Raw genomic sequence first — 18,876 nt, 5'->3', positions numbered from 1 at the left:
TTAACTGAAGTATTTGTTTTGGTTGTTGTTACTCAAGGCCTGTGTTTGTTTTGTTTTGTTTTGTTTTTGAGGGAATACTCTGCTTACTCTGAATTCTAAACTCTTTGATAGAAAATGAGTAGAGCAAGTTTAGGAGAAGGCACTCAATCCTTCTTGACTTTCTGAAAGTTGCAGTTTATCCCTTATCTGTACTTCTTTGTCGAGTTAATTATGTGAAATTCTGTGTCTAATTTCAGAGCTTAGATGGCTACTGTTCAGAATTTTATAATGGAACTACCTCATAGTTATTGGTCTTTTTAATGATCTTGAATGTAGTTCAACAGATGAAAATGATCATTAAGAGAAGATTTTAGTTTGTTGGTCTTGCTCTAAGGGCCTGTTGAGGAAAAATTTAAAGCTATTCTCAGGGAAACATTTTAAAAGCTTTCCTGGATACTTGTGTCAGCAGTTCAAGCAGGGCCTTAAAACTCTGTCTTCATACAGTGAGCAATGATTTTAGTTTCAGTTGTGGAAGTATACTGCTCAGGCTCAATTGTCCAAGTGAATGTTTTATGCTTGTTCAATTTGATTTTTTTAATGAATGGAGAAAAAAGTGAGAAAGTCAGAAGTTGTGTATGTTCTCTTTCTTCTTCAATGTAATTAGAGGAAATAGATGGAATCATTTAAGTTGGAAATGAGCTTTAAGATCCGTGAGTCCAACCTAACACTACCAGTCCATCACTAAGTCATGTTCCTAAGCACCACATTGATATGAACCAAAAGTCTTCAGTCTCCCTTATGGTTTTACTCTGAGTGACACATATCTCATAAATCAATCTTTTTAATGAAGTAAATTGTTGGATGAATAAAAATTGAATATTTGTTGCTTGATGGCTCTCTATAAGATAAATGGCAGTGAAGTTAGAGAAAGGTCTCATCTTCAAAGGCTGCTGGCTTCACCCATCAGCAGAATGTGCAGGTGCTCTGCCTGAGGGGTGGGGTGTAGGAGGCAAGTTCAGCTCGTGCCTCCCATGAAGGATGCTGTGGTACACAGTGTCAGTGATTTGCTTTCCTAGGGTCAGCATGGACACAGCAGTCCTCATGCTGTGCTGGGAGGAGACTGAGTTTCCTTCCTTGGTACGATGCATGTGAGTGAGGCTCGAGTGTACATTTATTGCCTCCCAGCATGGGAGTTTTGGGGTAGGATCTTACCTCTTCCTAGATGCCAAGTCTTTTGATTAGCTTTCATAATGCTTGGAGGTAAAAAGGCACTGACAGTTGACACCGTGAACCCAAGTCTCTTCTGGCTGATGGCATTGGGGCCACAACTGTACCCTGTGTAGCTGTATGTAGGTGCATATTGAATTGAGCAAGATCCTTAGAGCCAGCCCTCATTGCCATTTCAGAATTTATATCATGCTGGCTTGTAAGATCAGTAAATGAGTGTAGTTCTAAATGTTGTCTGAGCTCCTGAAATCCTTTTGCATTTTTGACTTGCAGCTCAGTTCAGACAAATGAAAAGAGGCTCTTTGGGAGCTCTGACAATGAACCAGCTAATGAAGAGGCAGCTGGAACACCAGTCTAGTGCTCCCCACAATATCAGCACTTGGGATACTGGTGAGCTGCATTTATTGTTCTTTATTTCTATTTCCTGAACCAATTACTGTGTAACAATCCACTTAAAAAAAAAAAAAAAAGAAAGAAAAAGGGAGTATTTCTATTCCACCATTGCAAATAAGTGATCAGTATCAAGTCTAAAGTGAATCTTTATAGACAGTACAAGTTTATCACCTAGTAAGTGTTGGAATAGTTACATGTTTGGGAGGTACAGTGTTGTCCCTTTAATTGTGCATATTACTCAGATTATTTCCTGGTCTCATTGGAAGAAATGGAATAATCACAGTTGAATTCATTAGGTATAGGATTTCATCCCTGGTGCATGGAATCATTTATTTGTATGTCTGTTTACAATGGTGTTGTTACACCACAGAGTTGTGCCTTCTACCAGCCAGTTTTGTTTCTCTTTAAAGAAGTTTTCACCAACTCATGCTGAACACATGAAGTTTCTGTTTACTCACTGCTTTTTCTCCTTTTAAGATGAATGCAAAGCAATGAAAACTAAATTAAGCATGTAATTTATTCACTACTCATTTCATTTGTTTTTTGTTTTCTTCTGTATAACACTTTTAGTTGTACCAAATTCATAGCAGATGTCACTAAACAATAAATTCCTTTTGGTGTGTCAAAAATGCTAGATATTTTAGTGCTCATTTTGATGTTAGTGACATAAAAAATTCTACTTCTCAGGAATTTATCAGCAGATGGCAGATGCATCTAGAGAAAGGAATGCTTCAAATAATGCATGTAACTTATCATGCTGAATGAATGTGTTACCATCAGCCCTGGACAGCTGAGTTGAAATTTTTGGTAGATTTAGTCTTCAGCATCAAGTTCCATCAAACTAAGCTGTGTAGCTGAAGAGTGGCTAAAGATATGGGGCATAGTTCAGGATTATCCTTTCTATTCCAGTCTGCTGAGTAGCATGCTCAGCATGAGACCCTTAAGTCATAAAGGTCAGAATTTGCCAGTGGTAACAATGGAGGTTTTGTTCTAAAATCAGGTAAGTTTATTTATTGAAGAGACAGAGCTGGATCAGGCAGGGTTTTAGAGATTTAAAAGTTACTGCCTTTGTTCTGCAAGGAGTACTTGTATTCAAAATGAACAGGTCGAATACTCAAAACTGTTTAGAATCTCTGTCTAGTTAATCCTGTTCCAAATCTGGTAGCTTTCTTCTTGGTAATCTAGTTCCAAATCTGGTAGCTTTTTTTGCAACATCTATGACTTCAATTCAGCTGAAGGCCTTCAAGCATAGAGAGGTGAAATGAAATGTTCTTTTCTGGAAAGCTTTGCATCTCTCAGTCTCTTGTTCAACCACTAGCTTCAAAGTAAACTTTTTATTTGGAAAGGCCTTTTTGGATTTTTTTTTTTTGGACAAATGCTCAGTGTGACTGTTTGTCATTTCAATGCCACCCCACAATTTTAAGACTCGTTACAGTCATGCATACCAACTAGGAAGTAGTCTCATCCCACATAAATATGTGTGTTTGGTCCACGCATGCTTTATTAATTTATTTTTTAATACCTTGGGTAGGTGTCATGTGTCTCTTCCATTCTTATTTCAAATCACTCTTTTCCCAAGCTTGCTGTCTGTAAAAAAATTGTTTTGTGCCTGGCTTCAGTCAATACAAAATACCTCGTCTAGTGTATTGGTATTTCTGAGCACTTGTTTCTTCCTCTTTTTGTGGCTCATATATTCCATATCTTGTAGAATCTTTATGGCTAGCACTTCCTTTCCTGTTAATTGACTCTTGTGTAAAATGCCTTTTTTATTAGGTTGTCTGTGTCCTTTTTCCTGTATGGACTTCTTTTTTTCTTTCTTGCCCCTTCCTTTCTATGCTTAAAAAATTAACTATTTCCTTTTTTTCCCCTTTCTTTCTTTTTTTCTATAGCAGTTGTATAGTTGTATTTGTCTTTCTCTTGTTTTAGCTGTTTAGGACTTGTGGTGAGTTGACTGGTGACAGGTGCTGGATTTGTGGTTCTGGAGACTGAAGTTCTTTCTTTATTCACAGAGCAGATACAGCATGGAAAGAGGCTGTGCAATGTCCCTGTTTGCCTAAACCCAGATTTGGAGGGACCACCACTGAGAATCAGAGGTTAGTTCAGTGTCTGTTTGACCTGGTCCTCTGCCAAGACTGACAGTAAGATTGAATGGTAAATACAAAATGGTGCTGAATTTTGTGTTCTATTCAGCTGTTAAAACCCTCAGCTGTCCTGCAGAAAGTATAGAGTGGCTGAATCTCATTTCTGTATAAACTCTTCTCCCTCACAGCTGAAATACACCCAGACTCTCTTAGAGCTCTGCAGTGGGGCAGTGACCTACTTTCTTTGCCTAAATCATGGTTTTTTTCCTACTGTTCACTGCACAAGAGAGAACATTTTTGAGTAGTTAAGTCTTACTCGAACATGGTAACATGCATTATGACTGCTTTTAGCATTTGTGTGCTGCAGTGGAACTTACATCTAGAGAATATGATAGTGAAACTTTGAAAGTCATGACAGACAGATCTTTATCCATCTGAGAGGGGAAAAACCTGGATACAAAATCTATACCTCTCCCCTGCATTCTGGATGTTGTTCTACATTACTGGAGTATTCTAGTCTTCCTGAAGTATCTGCTTATATCCAATAAAACCTTAGGGAGCGATTATAAAGTTCTGAACTATGGATGTGAAAGAAATGTTTCCTTCATGCTTCATAAAATGGTTATTTAAAATCTGCCTTATTCTCATTTCACTCCACTTATGTTGAGTTCAGAAATTGTGGGAGCTTCTTAGCTTATTTTGCCTGAGAGCTGTTGTTAAATTTGCTTTTCCTGCAGTAATCAGGGTTTTGGCATAATAAATTCCATCTAAATCTTACATAGAGAAGCTTCCTCATGTTTCCATAGTTAAATATTGCCAGAGAAGGTTAATGTTGACATTAAATCTGAATCTACAGATTGAAGCAACCAGAAAGAAATTTGGCAATGGATTACTTAAACTGTAATTCAGGAAAGCAGAACTTGGAGAAGTCAAAGAGTTTGGATCTCCCATAATACATGACTTTTCCTAATGAAATAAGCATCTATCAGAAATTAGGTGCACAAAAAATGCTAAAGGCAAAGTGAGCCCCACATGTTGGCATGATCGCAGTTGCTGTGTTTGCAGCTGAAAAACTCAGCTTTGAAGGATAAAGATACTTTTGAAGATTTTCCAATGGAAAGCATTTCTAATGATCAACCCTCCAATGTTCTCAATTCCTTATGAATTCTTTCTTTTCTCTGTCCTTTCCTGGTTTATCTCCTGTGGCTCTGTTAGGATAGTATGAATAGATTGATGACCTGGCGTAGAGACAAGTGAACTTAATTCCTTCTTCATGTAACTGAGAACTATGGGAAGTTAGTTCCCAACATGTTTGGGAGAATACTGCAAAACTTCTGATGTCCAGTCTTGTAGCAACTGTAGAATCATCTTCCCTACCTAGTAGATAAAATTGCATCAAGTTTCCTGGAATTTTTGATTATGTTATCTTTTCCCCCAAGGATTTATCTATTTTTAATTGATAGTTCTAGGTAATTGGAATAATCTGGCAGAAGCAAGGAATGTGCTTATATGTCTTTTTATAGACACAATTTATTTCTTATTTCTAGGCATAGTAAAGCCATTATGGCTATTCTTTAAAAGTCTGCTCATCAAGCATTTTGGATTTCTGTTTAATGATTATTTTCTTTATTTAATTCTTTTCCTAATTGCCTTAAGGTGCTACAAAATCTAGTTTGCTGTCAGCACCCAGTATAGTCAGTATGTTTGTACCTGCACCAGAAGAATTTGCTGATGACCAGCCCATTCTGATGACTGACAAGTAAGTGGGTTATTTTCTCTCCTTTCAAAGAACTAGCTGAACTTCAAATGTGTCAAGTAAAGTGTAGATATACTTGATGCAAATACAGAATCTGTTTATCTCTATGCTAAGTTTTTTTTTTTACCCCAAGGTAAACATTTTCTAAACACTGCTAGCAAGATATGTTTTCAATTCAGTAGGATCTGGATGGTTCTGCACAGGTGAAGTGATGACTCAGGCTATTGTGTATCCACAGAGGTCAGGGGAAGCACTTTCCATCTTACTTTAAATCAAGGGTTCCTTGTGATCTATCAGAAACCTCTTTTTTTCTGAGAGGAAAAGAAAAGAAGTTCCATTTAAAAATTCCTTTGGATTTCTGTTGAAATCAGTAGCAGTTGATGTGTCATCGTGTATTCCACATAGCTTTTTTAATGCTGATACTCAGTGATCCTCAAAGGTTTTGCAAACCTCTATTGTTTGGTTAAAATGCCTGTAAAGGGAATGTTAAACAGAAATGTACTCATTTAATAGAGAAGTAAAGCAGTCAGCAGGGAGCCATGCATTGATTTGTTCAAAACTTGGGAAGAGAAACCCCAAGCTCCTGTGTGTGCTCAGTCCAGTGGACAGACAGACATGCAAGGGTGATCACTGGAGAAAGACAGGGCCATTGTGTAGTCTGTGACTGCTAGTGGACCTTATTGTGTCACAAAGTGAAGCATCCCAAAGTTAGTCTGGTCTGTGGCACTTCCTTTGGCCATTTCACCAAAGCTCAGGCACTACCTATTAACATACAGACCAGCTGGGCTTGACTTCTATGACTTTGTTGCCATATTTTCTTTATGTTCAGTAAAAAAAGGTAAGAAAATTGCCTGTTCAATTCCATTAAGATAAAATCTCACAATCACTTGGAGTCGTTAGCAACTGATTGATCAAATTAAGGCAGCCTCCTTCCTGGGCTGAGATAAGCCGATTTCCCACATTGGTTTGCCTTTTTCATAGTTTGTGAAAGCCTGTCTCATCTCTCCCAGATCTGACATCCCCTTTATAATTAGACATTTTGGAGCCTTTTCAGACCTTCATCAGTTGTCTTTGAGCATTTCAGGAAGGATAAGTGACTCAGCAGCAAATCTGCCCTGGGAAAGGAGGCTTTTCTGACATCTAAGGTTCTGTGCCCCTGAGAGGTCTTTTAATTTATTTCTTAATAGCTGTAACTGCTGTGGGAACCAATCAGATCATTGTTTTCTAATTGTAAAATTTGTTATTCATAATTCATGACTGACAGGAAGGGCGGTGTGAAATTGTTCCATCTCTTTAACATCATCTGTGAGTGTCATTGTTTGTGTCCATGGTGCCTGGGCCTTAGCCCAAGCTGCACAAATTGGCTGTGCTGACATTGTGGAGGGCCAGACTGCTGCAGACTCCTCTTGGACAGTGCAAACTGATACAGTCACATAGAGGAGGGAGCTGGACTACAATTACCAATGAAAGACCCAAAACAGGGCCTGCCCTGTTGCCCTCTTTCATTTGTCACTAAAGAAGCAGGCACTGTAGCTAGTGAGAAGTTTTATTAATCCTTGAAATCTATGGACTGTCACTAATTATAGAAAGATCACAATTACATTGTCTTTCTAAATAAATGTGGAATAGAATGTACTAAGTAATAATACTTTTAAAAGACATAATTATACACAGATCTATGTATAGTAATGCTTTGTTTGAAATTTGTTAACATAGGGATTGAAAATTTCCTTGCAGGTGCCATGACTGTGGGGCTGTTCTTGAAGAATATGATGAGGAAACACTCGGCCTGGCCATAGTTGTGCTCTCAACCTTCATTCACCTCAGTCCAGACCTGGCTGCTCCTCTGCTGTTGGACATCATGCAGTCTGTAGGAAGGTAAATTCAGGACTTTCCTCTCTCCAACGAGATTGAAAGGATTTTGTGCCTGGAACTGTGTTTACATAAACTTCAGTATACAAAGGTGTATATTTTAAAACTCTTAAGTGAATAACATCTGGTTCTGTCTTGTGCCTTTGTTACTCATCATTTTATAAATTTCTTATGTAACTTCTTCCACTGTCAGTTCAATTTTTGGCAGCTCCTTTGATATTCTTCCCTTTTACCCTCCAAAGGGAAATTCAGCTCAGGAATCTCCTCAGCTTGTCTCACTGTAAGCAGTGATGTAAAGAATAAATTCAGATTTTCTACAGTACCCCTATTTATTTACTGTGTTTGTTACCTGAACAGTGACTGGTGCAGCAATTGGTGTGCTTCTTAAGCTTGAAAGAAAAGGAAATTCTGCTGTTAGTTTTTATTCTTCCTGCTCGCTGCTCCTTAAAATGGTTGGGTGGGTTTTTTTTTGTCCTGCCTCCTAGGTTTTTTTATACCCCATTTGTCAGAATTTATGCTCTTGTCTTCTTTCATTTGAGAATTTGAGACGGGACTTTATCTTTTTGAAAGAAGCCTTCTCTTTTCTAAAAACCTCCCTTACCTTATTTTCTTCTGCTCTCTTGAAGTCTTTGTTAACAACTAGAGTACCTTGGCCCTGTGTTTCCAGTGTAATGCTCATAAACAGCTTCTGTGTGTCTTACAAAAATTGCATTCTCTTGGCTTCCCCCTTGTTGCTGCTTTGACACAATTTTTCACTTTTATGTGGCTCCTACTTTAGAGGTTATGCAGGAATGTGGTCAGCTTTTCTGAACTTTGCTCCTGGAGGAGTGTTGACTCCTAAGTATGATCATTCATTAGTATACCTGACACTCCTCAGGCTTTTCAACCATATTTTGTGTGCTAGGTGAAAATTTGTATTGGGCTTCCAAACCAGCTGCTGTGTGAAATGGCCTCTGAGAAAATCTTGAACATTTGCTGCCATTATTTTTCTCTTGTTACTTTTACCCAGTGTGCGTGGGATAATTAACTGTTACCACTGAATTTTGTGTGGTTGCTGTCTCAGCCACTTCCCCAACTTCTTGCCTCAGAGGTGGGATGGATGTGATGGGGTGTTCCAGAATGAATTTCTGAGCAGCACTAGACGTGCAGAAACATTGCACAGCTCTTCTCCTCCACGTTCTTTTTGGAGGCTGAAGTTCAAACTGCTTGACTGTGGCTTCTGCAAGGGCATGGATCTCCACAGCCCTGCTTCTGCTCTACCTCCCAATTCCATTTAAACACAGCAGCTCTTCAAGTCCTCTATTTCCATTAACTGCAAGGCTGCAGTTCCCTGCTGTCTCTGCTAATTAACTCTGATGGAGGCAGAGTTTCTGACCTAGACGGATGCTGCCCATTCTGTGTGACTCTTGTAAATACAACAGTATTGCAGCCACAGAGAGGAAATAATTTGGAAGATGAATTATCAAGGGATGAGGGATAAGTGGGCTACCTTTTTCTGTGTTTTGAGGGGGAATTGCTACATCTTTAGAGTGAGACAGCTGATTGTTTTAGAACACAAGATGACAGTGCAACATGAGGTATTCCTGGTAAATGTCCTGTCTTGTTCCTGCTGGTTGGAATTTCTGAAAAATTCTAAATACAGACTCCCCACAAAGGAATTACTTTGAAAATATGCCAAATAAGTAGTGAATATAAGCAGAGAGGCATTCAGGTGCTTCATATATTTACCTTGCTCTGTCTTTCATCGAGTGGTGCCATATATATATATATAGCTCCAAGTACCCATCCAACAGCAGAAGGGAAAATGAATTAGACTTTTTGCACTTTTATTCTTACTAATAGAGCTGCTACTTTCATGCCTAGAAGGGGATAAGGAGTTAGGAAGTGCCAGGTATTTCAGGACCTCAACAATACACAGAAAGATTTTCAAAAGTTATTTGGGTACCCACAGGCATAGATAGGCATCTGTTGGGATTTTGTGAAGGGAAAAAATTTCTGGGTTCAGGTTACTGACAATTAAAGGTTGAAGTGTTTCTAAGACTCTGACATGCATTTAAATGTATGATCTGGTTCCTTAATCAAGATTTTTGACTTGGTTATTCTTATTTAACTGATTTTTAGTGAGATTTAACTTTCCAAACATTAAAGCTGTGTTTGAAGGTTATATTTGGGCTTGAGTTAGTGAGGAACTGTGAAAAGCTTAACTTCTGTTCCTAACGTGTACAGATTTGAACACAAATCCATTTCCTGTTCTGCTTTGTGGTCTGAAAAGTGGAGGCAACGATGAGAGCTCATGGCATTTGTGCAATAAAATATTTAGAGTAGTAATGATAAATATATACAGACCGTACATTTTGGGAAGTTTCAGATGTTCCCAAGTGTTTACTCTAGTTCATGTCAGGTGAAGTTTTTCCAAAGTTGGAAACCTACTTTTTTGTTTGTCACAAACCCCATGCTTGCACTATCACATTCAAAAGGAGAGAAAAACATTAGACTTTGATTTCTTTTAGAAGAAAGGTTTTACATTGTTGTGTTTCTGTACTTCAGTAGATTTTGGAAAATAGGTGTCATGTCCATTGGGCATGTGATTGGTCTCATTGCATTCTGCAGAAATCCTCGTGTGCCTTAATGTCAGCTGATGCTGCAATCATTCCAGAATAAAAGCCATGATTGCTTGATGGTAGCTTCAGACCTTTCTCACCCAGAATTAGCTTTGCACAACAGGAATAATATGTTGTATTTTAGTGTGGATTGCTCTTAAGAATACTGAAGTCAGGAACTCTAATGTGTTTTTCTGATTTATGCTAGAACAACGGAAGATAATAAAATCTTTAGTCCTCTGCACCATCAAGTTTGAGATGATTGCATTGTTGGAAGTATGTTGTGTCCCCAGCTTGTCATGCATAATTCATGAAAATCACCATAATTTTGGTTCATGCTGTTGCATTTGACTGAGCTGCCTTAGGGTCCTTTTTGGATTTTATTAGTTGATTAGAGAGGAAACTGTCTTCAGAACAGGGGGTGACCAAGGATGAGCAGCAGCTAAGTCCAGGATAAAAATCCCATTGAAGTTTAGATATAAAATAGTGTAGCTCTATGAACTTTTCCCTTAGACTTATCAACTTATACCATCTAAAATATTGATTTGCAGCAGAATAAAATAAGAATTTTGTTTTATGTATAAGGGATGCTTCTAGTGTCCATCTTTATATTGGCTTTACAGTGTACAGCCTTTTAGTGACTTTTGGTATTAAAGGTGTTTTGCTTTGATATTGTAAGCCCTGATTCTATTCATTTACATGTCCTGCATATTGAAGTGCATGATTTTACTTTAAGATTGTGTTCAGGATTTTCACTGCCCATATTTGCCTTTAAAGTCTATATTTAGGTCCTAAAATAAATGGCCTGATTTTTTGAGAATACAATAGTTCTCATCTGACTTTGGAAGCGCTTGTAGGTAATTAGTGGTTTTGAAATTAGGCTAGTTATTTACGTGCCAATATCTGAAACTGGAAGCCTCAATTTAGAGGGCCAAGCAAAGACTTTTTGCTTAGTCTGTGTTGCTGCATTAATCAGAAACTATTCAGTCAGTAGGCAGCTTCTGGCAAGCTTTTTTTTCTCTCTAAAAAAATTTGTTATCCATGATATGCTGTAGGGCAAAAACGTTACTTCATTATCCTTGTGCTACTAGAGGGAGGCAAGATTTGTCTTTAGAGCAATTGAGCATTAGTGAGACTGCAAGACTGAATAGAGTTTATGTCATGCAAATATGATTTTTCTGTATTTATGTGCTCTTCAGATCTTTATGTTAACATTTTAAATGTTCTCTAAAATTCATGTGTGCTGTTTATTTAAAATGGCGCTTTATTATTGAGTTTCAATTTCTTTTTTATTTTTATTCCAGGTTGGCATCAAGTACCAGTTTTTCTAATCAAGCAGAAAGGTATGGTAGCAAAGGATACCTTGACAAAAGTGAAACAATCAATCTAAAGCATCATCTTCCCTGACCCTAAAATCAACAAAATTTAACTTTTAAAAATGTTATTTAATATTTGTGAGTAAAAGGAAAAAAATGCCCTTTATACTTATTTGAAATATCCTGTATTTTCTGGAGATAAACAGGAGCCCATATTCATATGTGTTAAAGCTGGAAAAAATCAGATTCAGATGCTGTTTGATCTTCACAATTTCAGTGCAGCTTTTTCTAACTGGTTCTGTGTTCAGTATTTATCTTGATAAACTATCTCCATAAATTCAATCAAGTGAATCCTCCTTGGCCATGGAGAATCCCTGGTAGTGATGCCTCATTATGTAAATCAGATGCTGAATAGGATAAATTCATTTTGTGAAGCTGTAAAGCATGTTAAGATGTGCAATTTATGAGTAAATAGATAATACTTAGGCTTTTAAATTAAACCATTCATTTATGAATGATTAGGGAGTACTTCATCTTTTGAAGGAAACTGCAAGAGGCAAATGAATATTATAATGTTTTTGTTTACCTGTTCTTCATGTGTTTCATGAAAAGCCAGAAACCTTATTATGTGCCACTGAAATACACAAGGTGAGAGCAGGGTTATATTTCAAATTCAGATAACTCACAAATAAAACTATGTGGGGAATCAGGAAAAATACAGGTATTTATTGAGACAAATACTTTAAGTATGTGTATGTAATTTTTTAATCTATTCATAGTTGAGCTCAAGTCTTGAAATCAAAATGCTGTACTTTCTTTCAGGATCAGGACATTTCTGGTTTTGAGTGTCTCACTCATAACTGACCAATTCCATATTTAAAAATAATAGCATCATCTTTATTTCCTCCATGTAGTCAGCAATGACAAGTGTTTAATCTGCAATGCAATTTTTGTCTTCTTTTCTTTTCCCTCATTTTCAGCATGATGATCCCTGGAAATGCTGCAGGTGTGGCCAAGCAGTTCCTCCGTTGTGTGTTCCATCAGCTGGCTCCCAATGGCATCTTCCCTCAGCTCTTCCAGAGCATTATTAAAGGTAATGTGCAATACCTGAGTGCATTTCTGACCCTCAGTTCCCTCTGTATGAGCAGCCAGTGCAAGAATATAATTCAAATTTCAGATGGAAGCTTCTTACGGACCTTGGCCACATCTCTGATGGACTTCAGTGAGCTGAGTTCCATCGCTGCTCTGAGCCAGCTGTTAGAGGTATGTTGACAAATGGCTGTGTAAATGATGCTAATTTTATTAGCATTATCAGGGTAATTTCTCCTCATTTGAATTCAAACTTGCTTCATGAAAAACACAGAATTTTTGTTTTGTCCTTCCTGCAAGTAATTAGGCTGTCCTCACCACTGGTAGTGCACCCCACTCCTTCCCCAAGCACTGCTTTTTGTTTTCAGGAACACTTCTACTCATACATCTCAGTTCTCCCTTTTCATTTTATCTGATGATGGTTTCTCTTAAGTATTCAAAAAATCTATTGCCTGCCTTTCATTGACAGCCTTCTATGCAGCTGGCTTATTTCTACTGTACCATTTTTCCTCCTGCTAGAACTAGTCCCTTGCATGTGTCCTGTTCTTCCAAGAACATGGCAATTGCCTCATACAAGATGTTGGCATCACTTTAAAACTGCTCATGTCTTTTCAGGTCTCACCCTAGGACACAAGCCACAAAAGCATACATGGTCTATGGAATATTAATGAATGTATCCTCTTTGAAACTGTCTAAAGGAAAACATGAAAAATCTGCTGCTGAATACTTTAAGTTTTGCTTTTTCTACTGCCATGCCAGTCTAAGCAGATTATGAGTTAAGACCCTGCTTGTAACATTTAGGCTTTCTTTTGGTCAGTACTTTAGGAACTCTAGACTAATTTTCACATACACAGCTCAAATTCCCAGCACAACACTATCATTAACACAGTAGAACAAGCATGCAGTATTTGGTCTCAAACTCAGCATTTCCAAATGCCTTGTCAGGAACCATTTCTGCACGTGTATGATCGTTCACAGCTCTGATTTCCTTTCCCAGGGTTTAAACAACAAAAAGAATTTGCCAGCAGGGGGTGCGATGCTCCGCTGTTTGGAAAACATTGCTACCTTCATGGAAGCCTTGCCCATGGATTCCCCCAGCAACCTCTGGACCACAATTAGTAATCAGTTTCAGACCTTCCTTACTAAACTCCCATGTGTTTTGCCTCTTAAGGTATGATGTGCGGGCATCTGAAACAAGCTTTATTGCCATTGGTCAGAATGTACTGAAACTGTGCATAAATTGTGGATAACCAATCGGAGTGGGTTGTTGGGAATGTTTCCTAATGATTCAGCTGATGTTTCCAGAGGACTGGATTTATTGTGTCTCTGATACGTCCCTTTAATTATGTTTTCTGTGTGTAACAACAACAACTCTGACCAGGGGTACTTTTCACTTCTTTCTCCTATGTATTTCCTATGCCCTGTCTGCGTCAGATTAGAATACTGCATTTGAGACAATCAGTATTTAGACATTGAAAATCCATCTGGTTTTAACTGTTGAAACTAAATAAAACTCTTAAGAAGAGCAGCAACACCTAATTAATTTACTGAAAGTACACAGTAGCCAGACAGGCAGAGAGAGCTGAGACTACTGGGACTTGGGCTTAGCCCATTTGGCTGACCAGGTTGTAGTTCTCTTTGTAATAGAATATTGTTACAGAAACTGAATCCAGAAGCTCTGGGCTCTGATTTATTTGAGCTCAGAAGACATACACCAGGATCTTATCTCCTGGTGTGTATATTTTAGAAAACACAATAAAAACTTCTGAGTCTTTCCAGTAGACTCCAGTAAATTAAATGGAATTCTGGTGCACTTAATCTGTTTGCTGTGGTGTGAATGCACCCAGTGGTAATTTTTTCTGTACATAAAAGTGTTATTCTATATGGGCTGAGGGATCCAAAATCTAAACTTGTGACTGATAACATTGTCTTTTAAATTGGTTGTCACCACCTGGCTACATGAATGATATTAAATTCCTTGGCACTATTATGCAATAGTCAGATCTTGAAACATGTTTAGATTTTGGTAAATTGTGGCATTATCCTTCAGCTTAACTTACTAAGCCAAACAGGCAATAACCATTCCCTCTGTTTACTAGCCACCCCAATCTGCTGCATTTTATGTAACTGAAATAAATAAAAACAAATTAATTGGATCTTAGTGGTTCCAACTGCATATCCACCATTCACAGAACCTTTAGGTGTAGGGTTTACTCTGATTTCCCTTTTATTCATTTGAGGTATTATTAGTAAATGCAAGTAAAGCAATTGCTTGCTCTTGAACTTTCAATCTCCTGTTCTTTTCTTTAGGGTCATAAGGGACCCTTTGATATTATAGATGTTTACAGCAGGGGTGAGGCAAGACAATGGGTTGATCCTGAAAAGCCCATTCAGTGCTGTAACCTGTGTGATTTACTTAAAATAAAGATTACATCATAAGGAACAACTTAAGGAATCTGAAACAGCAGCTGCCAGGGCATATTCTAATGTTGCAGGTTGTGAGATGTCTTAATATGTAAGGGAAAATATCATACTCCAGAACAAGCATAGACATATACAATAGGGTTGGTTGTGTGCACCTATGCTGTGTATGTTACCACTGAAGGGGCATGATTGTGTTCAAGGATAAGCCAGTTTAGAGAAGGTAATTAAAAATCAATCATCAGGGATCATTTTTCAGACTTCACTTGTAAGTTATTCATAGCTGCTACCACTATAAGCAAGATATGTACACAGAAGGGCACTAACTTCTTTTATTTTTCTTTTTTGTCTTCAAATATGTTCAGTGTTCTTTAGACTCTAGTTTAAGAATCATGATTTGTTTGTTGAAGATACCTACTACTAGTGCCACCAGGGTAAGTTCCAAGAAGACAAAATTCTATTGCCTCAGATACAGCCAGCCTGTGCAATTGTATGAGTGTGTTCATTTCCCCTGGCTAGGAGAGCATCATATGTAAGCATAAAATTGTGCAGTCCAATACTGTTTGGAGAATGATAGGAGCTTTGGAATCTAGGTTACAGTGAAGTGGGGGTAGAATTACATTCTTGTGTGGGTGTGAATGTATATCTTCTTAAAGATTTGATGTTCTCTTTTTTTTTCCCCCCTCTTCTTTTTTTTTCCTCTAAAAAAAAGGATTAATGAGCTTCCTCAGATGTTTTTCAGTACAATTCCACTGAAGTCAGTGAGGTTTTCCTGCATAAACTATACAGCATCTCTTATAAACACTGTGTCACAAGTGGAACTATTTTCTAACTTTTTGTTTCTAACTTCTGACAGAAGCATGAAGGCATATGATACAGCTGTTTGCCCAAAACAGTGTGAATCCCAGGCAGATAGCCTCTGAGCTAAAAATAATGCTGTTCCATTCAGGCATCTCAGAGTTGGAATGCTTCTTTGCTGTTTTGGGCAACGGGTTATTGATTTCTGTAACACATGTCATTGCAGAGTCTTCTGGAACCTTTTTCAAAATTACTGAGCTTTGTAATTCAGAATGCTGTCTTCACTCTGGCCTACCTGGTGGAACTATGTGGTTTGTGCTACCGAGCCTTCACCAAGGTAACATGACACTGCATCTTCCTTTAGGGACAAGTAAAAATAGGACAAAGTAGTGCTTCCCACAAGTAGTTTGGAAGTAAAGATGGAATCACTATCAAGTTTCAGGCTTGTCAACAGTTTTAACATAGTTTGGTTAATCAAGTAGTGATCATGGTATAGTGCCTTTTAGTAATGCTGAGTTTTACATTCACAGTAAAGACACAGATGATGGGAACCTGCTGCAGATGTTGCTCAGAAAAGTTTTTTAGTGTGATTTTGTGACTTGGACACTTTTTTCTCATATTTTTGAAATACCTGGTATTCATGCATCACACGAATATCAGTCATATCTTTCCTAGTGCACAAGTTTAGCCATTCACACTTGTGAGTAAAAACTTAAATATTCCTGGTAGTGCCTTTGGAGAGCACAGCTGTGGGGGGAGCAGTAGACAACTGACTAAAATGGAAGACTCCAAGTTAGGAGCTTTCCATCTTAGATCCTGTTCATTCTGTATTGGGTATTTTCCTTTGGCAGGCATGGCTGTTGCTGTGTAAAAAAGAGAACTGTATATGTACACTTTCAAAAAGTTTTAAAGATTCCTGGATGAAAGCTATGGTGTACAAATAGCAGTTATTACTTGGATTCATTTTTGTAGCTATCAGTGAGAAGTTTAATAATAAAAAAGCAATTGAACCCATGATCATATATAGTCCATTGCCTAGATTGTCAAGGTACTGAACAAAAATGTTGCTTTAGCTACTAAGTGCACAGTTTTCCATCCTTGCTACATTTGTCAGAACAGTAATTAATCCTCAGGAAACACTCTGTCATAAGTAGCTACATGATTTTTTGTTTTGATAATGTACAACTGGAACATGCATACTTTCAGTCTTGTTAAGACTTAAAATATCACTGTACAAACAGTGAAGAAGAAATGATTAAAGCAATGGCACTCTTGTGGAAAAACTGCGCCACAAGAAAATAAGAAACATTTTTACCAAATGTAATGGCTTGAAGCATTAAACAGAAATTAATTAACAGTATGTTTAATGACAGCAAGCAAGTTCTAGTTTTTTTGTCTAATTTGAAAGAGAAGAGTTTATGCTGTGGAATAATCCTGAATACAGAAGATATTGCCTAGCTTTTGGAATTATTTTGAGTTGTATCTATAGTTAAGGCTTTGTGCAAGGCAAAGTGAGTAAAATGTTAACTTGAATAGTTAACATTTTACTCACTTTGCCTTGCACAAAGTGCATTAACTTGAATAGTGTTTTTTTTCACTGAAACAGAAAAGCCTCATTTAAAACTGAAGCAAAGATACCCCTCTTGCATTTGTGGTCTTATCAGAGTTTTTCATATATCTGCTAAAGCAAATTGTGACCTACAGGAAATTTTTCACTTTCCTCAGGCTCTGCAGTTTCAGAGAAATGTAGTTAAAACCGTGGTATTGGAAAACTCACACGTGTTTCTTGCATGCTTCCTGGTTGATTATTCTGTTTATGTAGTGAGTACTTAATTGCACACAGGAAGCTTGGATTACAGTGCTTGGTAAATCTTCTTGATTTAGTTTAAATCAAACTGATGACCCAGAAATGGAAGCATTAGTGAATGTTCTGCATTGTATGGCCACAGAATAGTTAATTTAGTGGAACTCCACACTACATTATCCTTGCTATTTTTGAAAGCTTATTGTAGTTTTGCCTTAGAAGTGTCAAATTAATGACTGCAGTTAGAAAAAACACCAAATCAGTTATGATGTCTGTGTTTCTCTACAGTGGAAGCCACTGTATGTAAATAAGAGTGTTGTGGTAGACGACCGCATAGAAGTGAATTCCAGAAGGAATATAATTGTAAGCATTGAAACTATTCAAATGTAATTGCTTGTTTTGCAACTTTGAGTGTGCTGACTGGAACAGAACAGCAACTTTCAGCTAAGCTGTGGAGGATTCTTGTCTTTTCAAAGAGCAAGCTACTCCGACGTGCACTTTGTGGAGGTCAGTGCTGTACAACCACTCCAAATCTTTTTTTTAGGGAAAAAGATCCAACATTTTCCTAATAGCCAATGGCAGGAATATCTGAGTTTCTCTTGTCTTGGAGCCTGAAGACTCACGTCAATCTGATATTTCCTTGTCTGAGTTTCTGTTCCAGGTCAGCAATTTGGTTTTTTTGGGTGCCTTTGTAACTCTCAGTTGAGAGTACCATCTCTTCTGTGGATTGTAATCTTATCTTTAGTTTTCCTTTCAAGTGTCTTAAGGTCCTAAATGGACACTTTCTGGCTTTCTTATCTCTTAGAACTGCAGAAGCTTGAACCTAAACTTAGCCTTTTGCTGGTGTTCTGTTGTCCCTTACTAAGTAAATGCAGAATGCCACATGATTTTGCTATTGAATCTTTTAAAGAATATTAAGAGGCATATCTTCAGTATTTTTAATTACTGCAGTATCAGCAATGATAAAATAAAGATTTTTGCTTTATACTGGCTTACTTGGAGGACAGCAATCTCCATTAAAGATCCAATTGACTCCTACTACTAAGTTTGGACCCTGAGGTACTACTGAACTTCAGTAGTTTCCTGTTCTCCATATTGACATGTGGTTAGTCACAATTTGAAGGTTGCAAAGCTGTTTTCTGTAGGGATACACAGACATGTGAGAGAGTTGATTTGGCTGAACAGTGACTGAAGTAGTGTATTTTGACACTTTTGGTATCAGATTTATACATGTAGCTCCCCTGGATGTTATTCTCAAAGAGTAATGTCTTTCTGGCAGAATATAATGTTTATACATATTTATCACCAACAGGATGATAGGAATAAGCAGACGTGGGTAGGAAGGATACTCTGGGCCATTGACTTATATGTCATTACTCCTGATGTACAGTGCAGGAAGCAAGAGATCAGATGTCAAAAAACCATTTTGCCTGATTTTGCTCAATCTCTCTTCATGTGCTTAACAAACTTTAAGAGTTTAGACTGTGAGGTAGGAGACTCCTTAGAGAAAGAGGCAGTTAGCAGTTGTATTATCCCTAAA

At 37.7% G+C, this 18,876-nt stretch overlaps 1 protein-coding gene across 9 annotated transcripts in view; it reads left to right on the top strand.

Annotated features, from left to right (window-relative positions):
- The window catches only part of UNC79 (unc-79 homolog, NALCN channel complex subunit), a 108,454-nt gene that overhangs the window by 66,175 nt on the left and 23,403 nt on the right, over positions 1-18,876 (top strand). For 7 of the 9 annotated variants that reach the window (XR_010028278.1, XM_063160067.1, XM_063160066.1 and 4 more), the window contains 10 exons: positions 1,480-1,596; positions 3,609-3,692; positions 5,337-5,439; positions 7,174-7,314; positions 11,213-11,251; positions 12,205-12,317; positions 12,402-12,487; positions 13,311-13,484; positions 15,100-15,168; positions 15,759-15,869. Coding sequence is in view for 8 of the 9 variants with exons in the window: in XM_063160067.1 (XP_063016137.1) it covers positions 1,480-1,596; positions 3,609-3,692; positions 5,337-5,439; positions 7,174-7,314; positions 11,213-11,251; positions 12,205-12,317; positions 12,402-12,487; positions 13,311-13,484; positions 15,100-15,168; positions 15,759-15,869 (1,037 nt within the window). In the remaining variant the exon portion in view is untranslated. The remainder of the gene's footprint in view (positions 1-1,479; positions 1,597-3,608; positions 3,693-5,336; positions 5,440-7,173; positions 7,315-11,212; positions 11,252-12,204; positions 12,318-12,401; positions 12,488-13,310; positions 13,485-15,099; positions 15,169-15,758; positions 15,870-18,876) is intronic. The other 2 variants (XM_063160071.1, XM_063160068.1) reach the window with 1 other exon arrangement.

This window comes from Melospiza melodia, chromosome 6 (assembly GCF_035770615.1).
Source record: "Melospiza melodia melodia isolate bMelMel2 chromosome 6, bMelMel2.pri, whole genome shotgun sequence".
Lineage (NCBI taxonomy): Eukaryota > Metazoa > Chordata > Aves > Passeriformes > Passerellidae > Melospiza > Melospiza melodia.
This window is presented reverse-complemented; position numbering and strand designations above follow the sequence as displayed.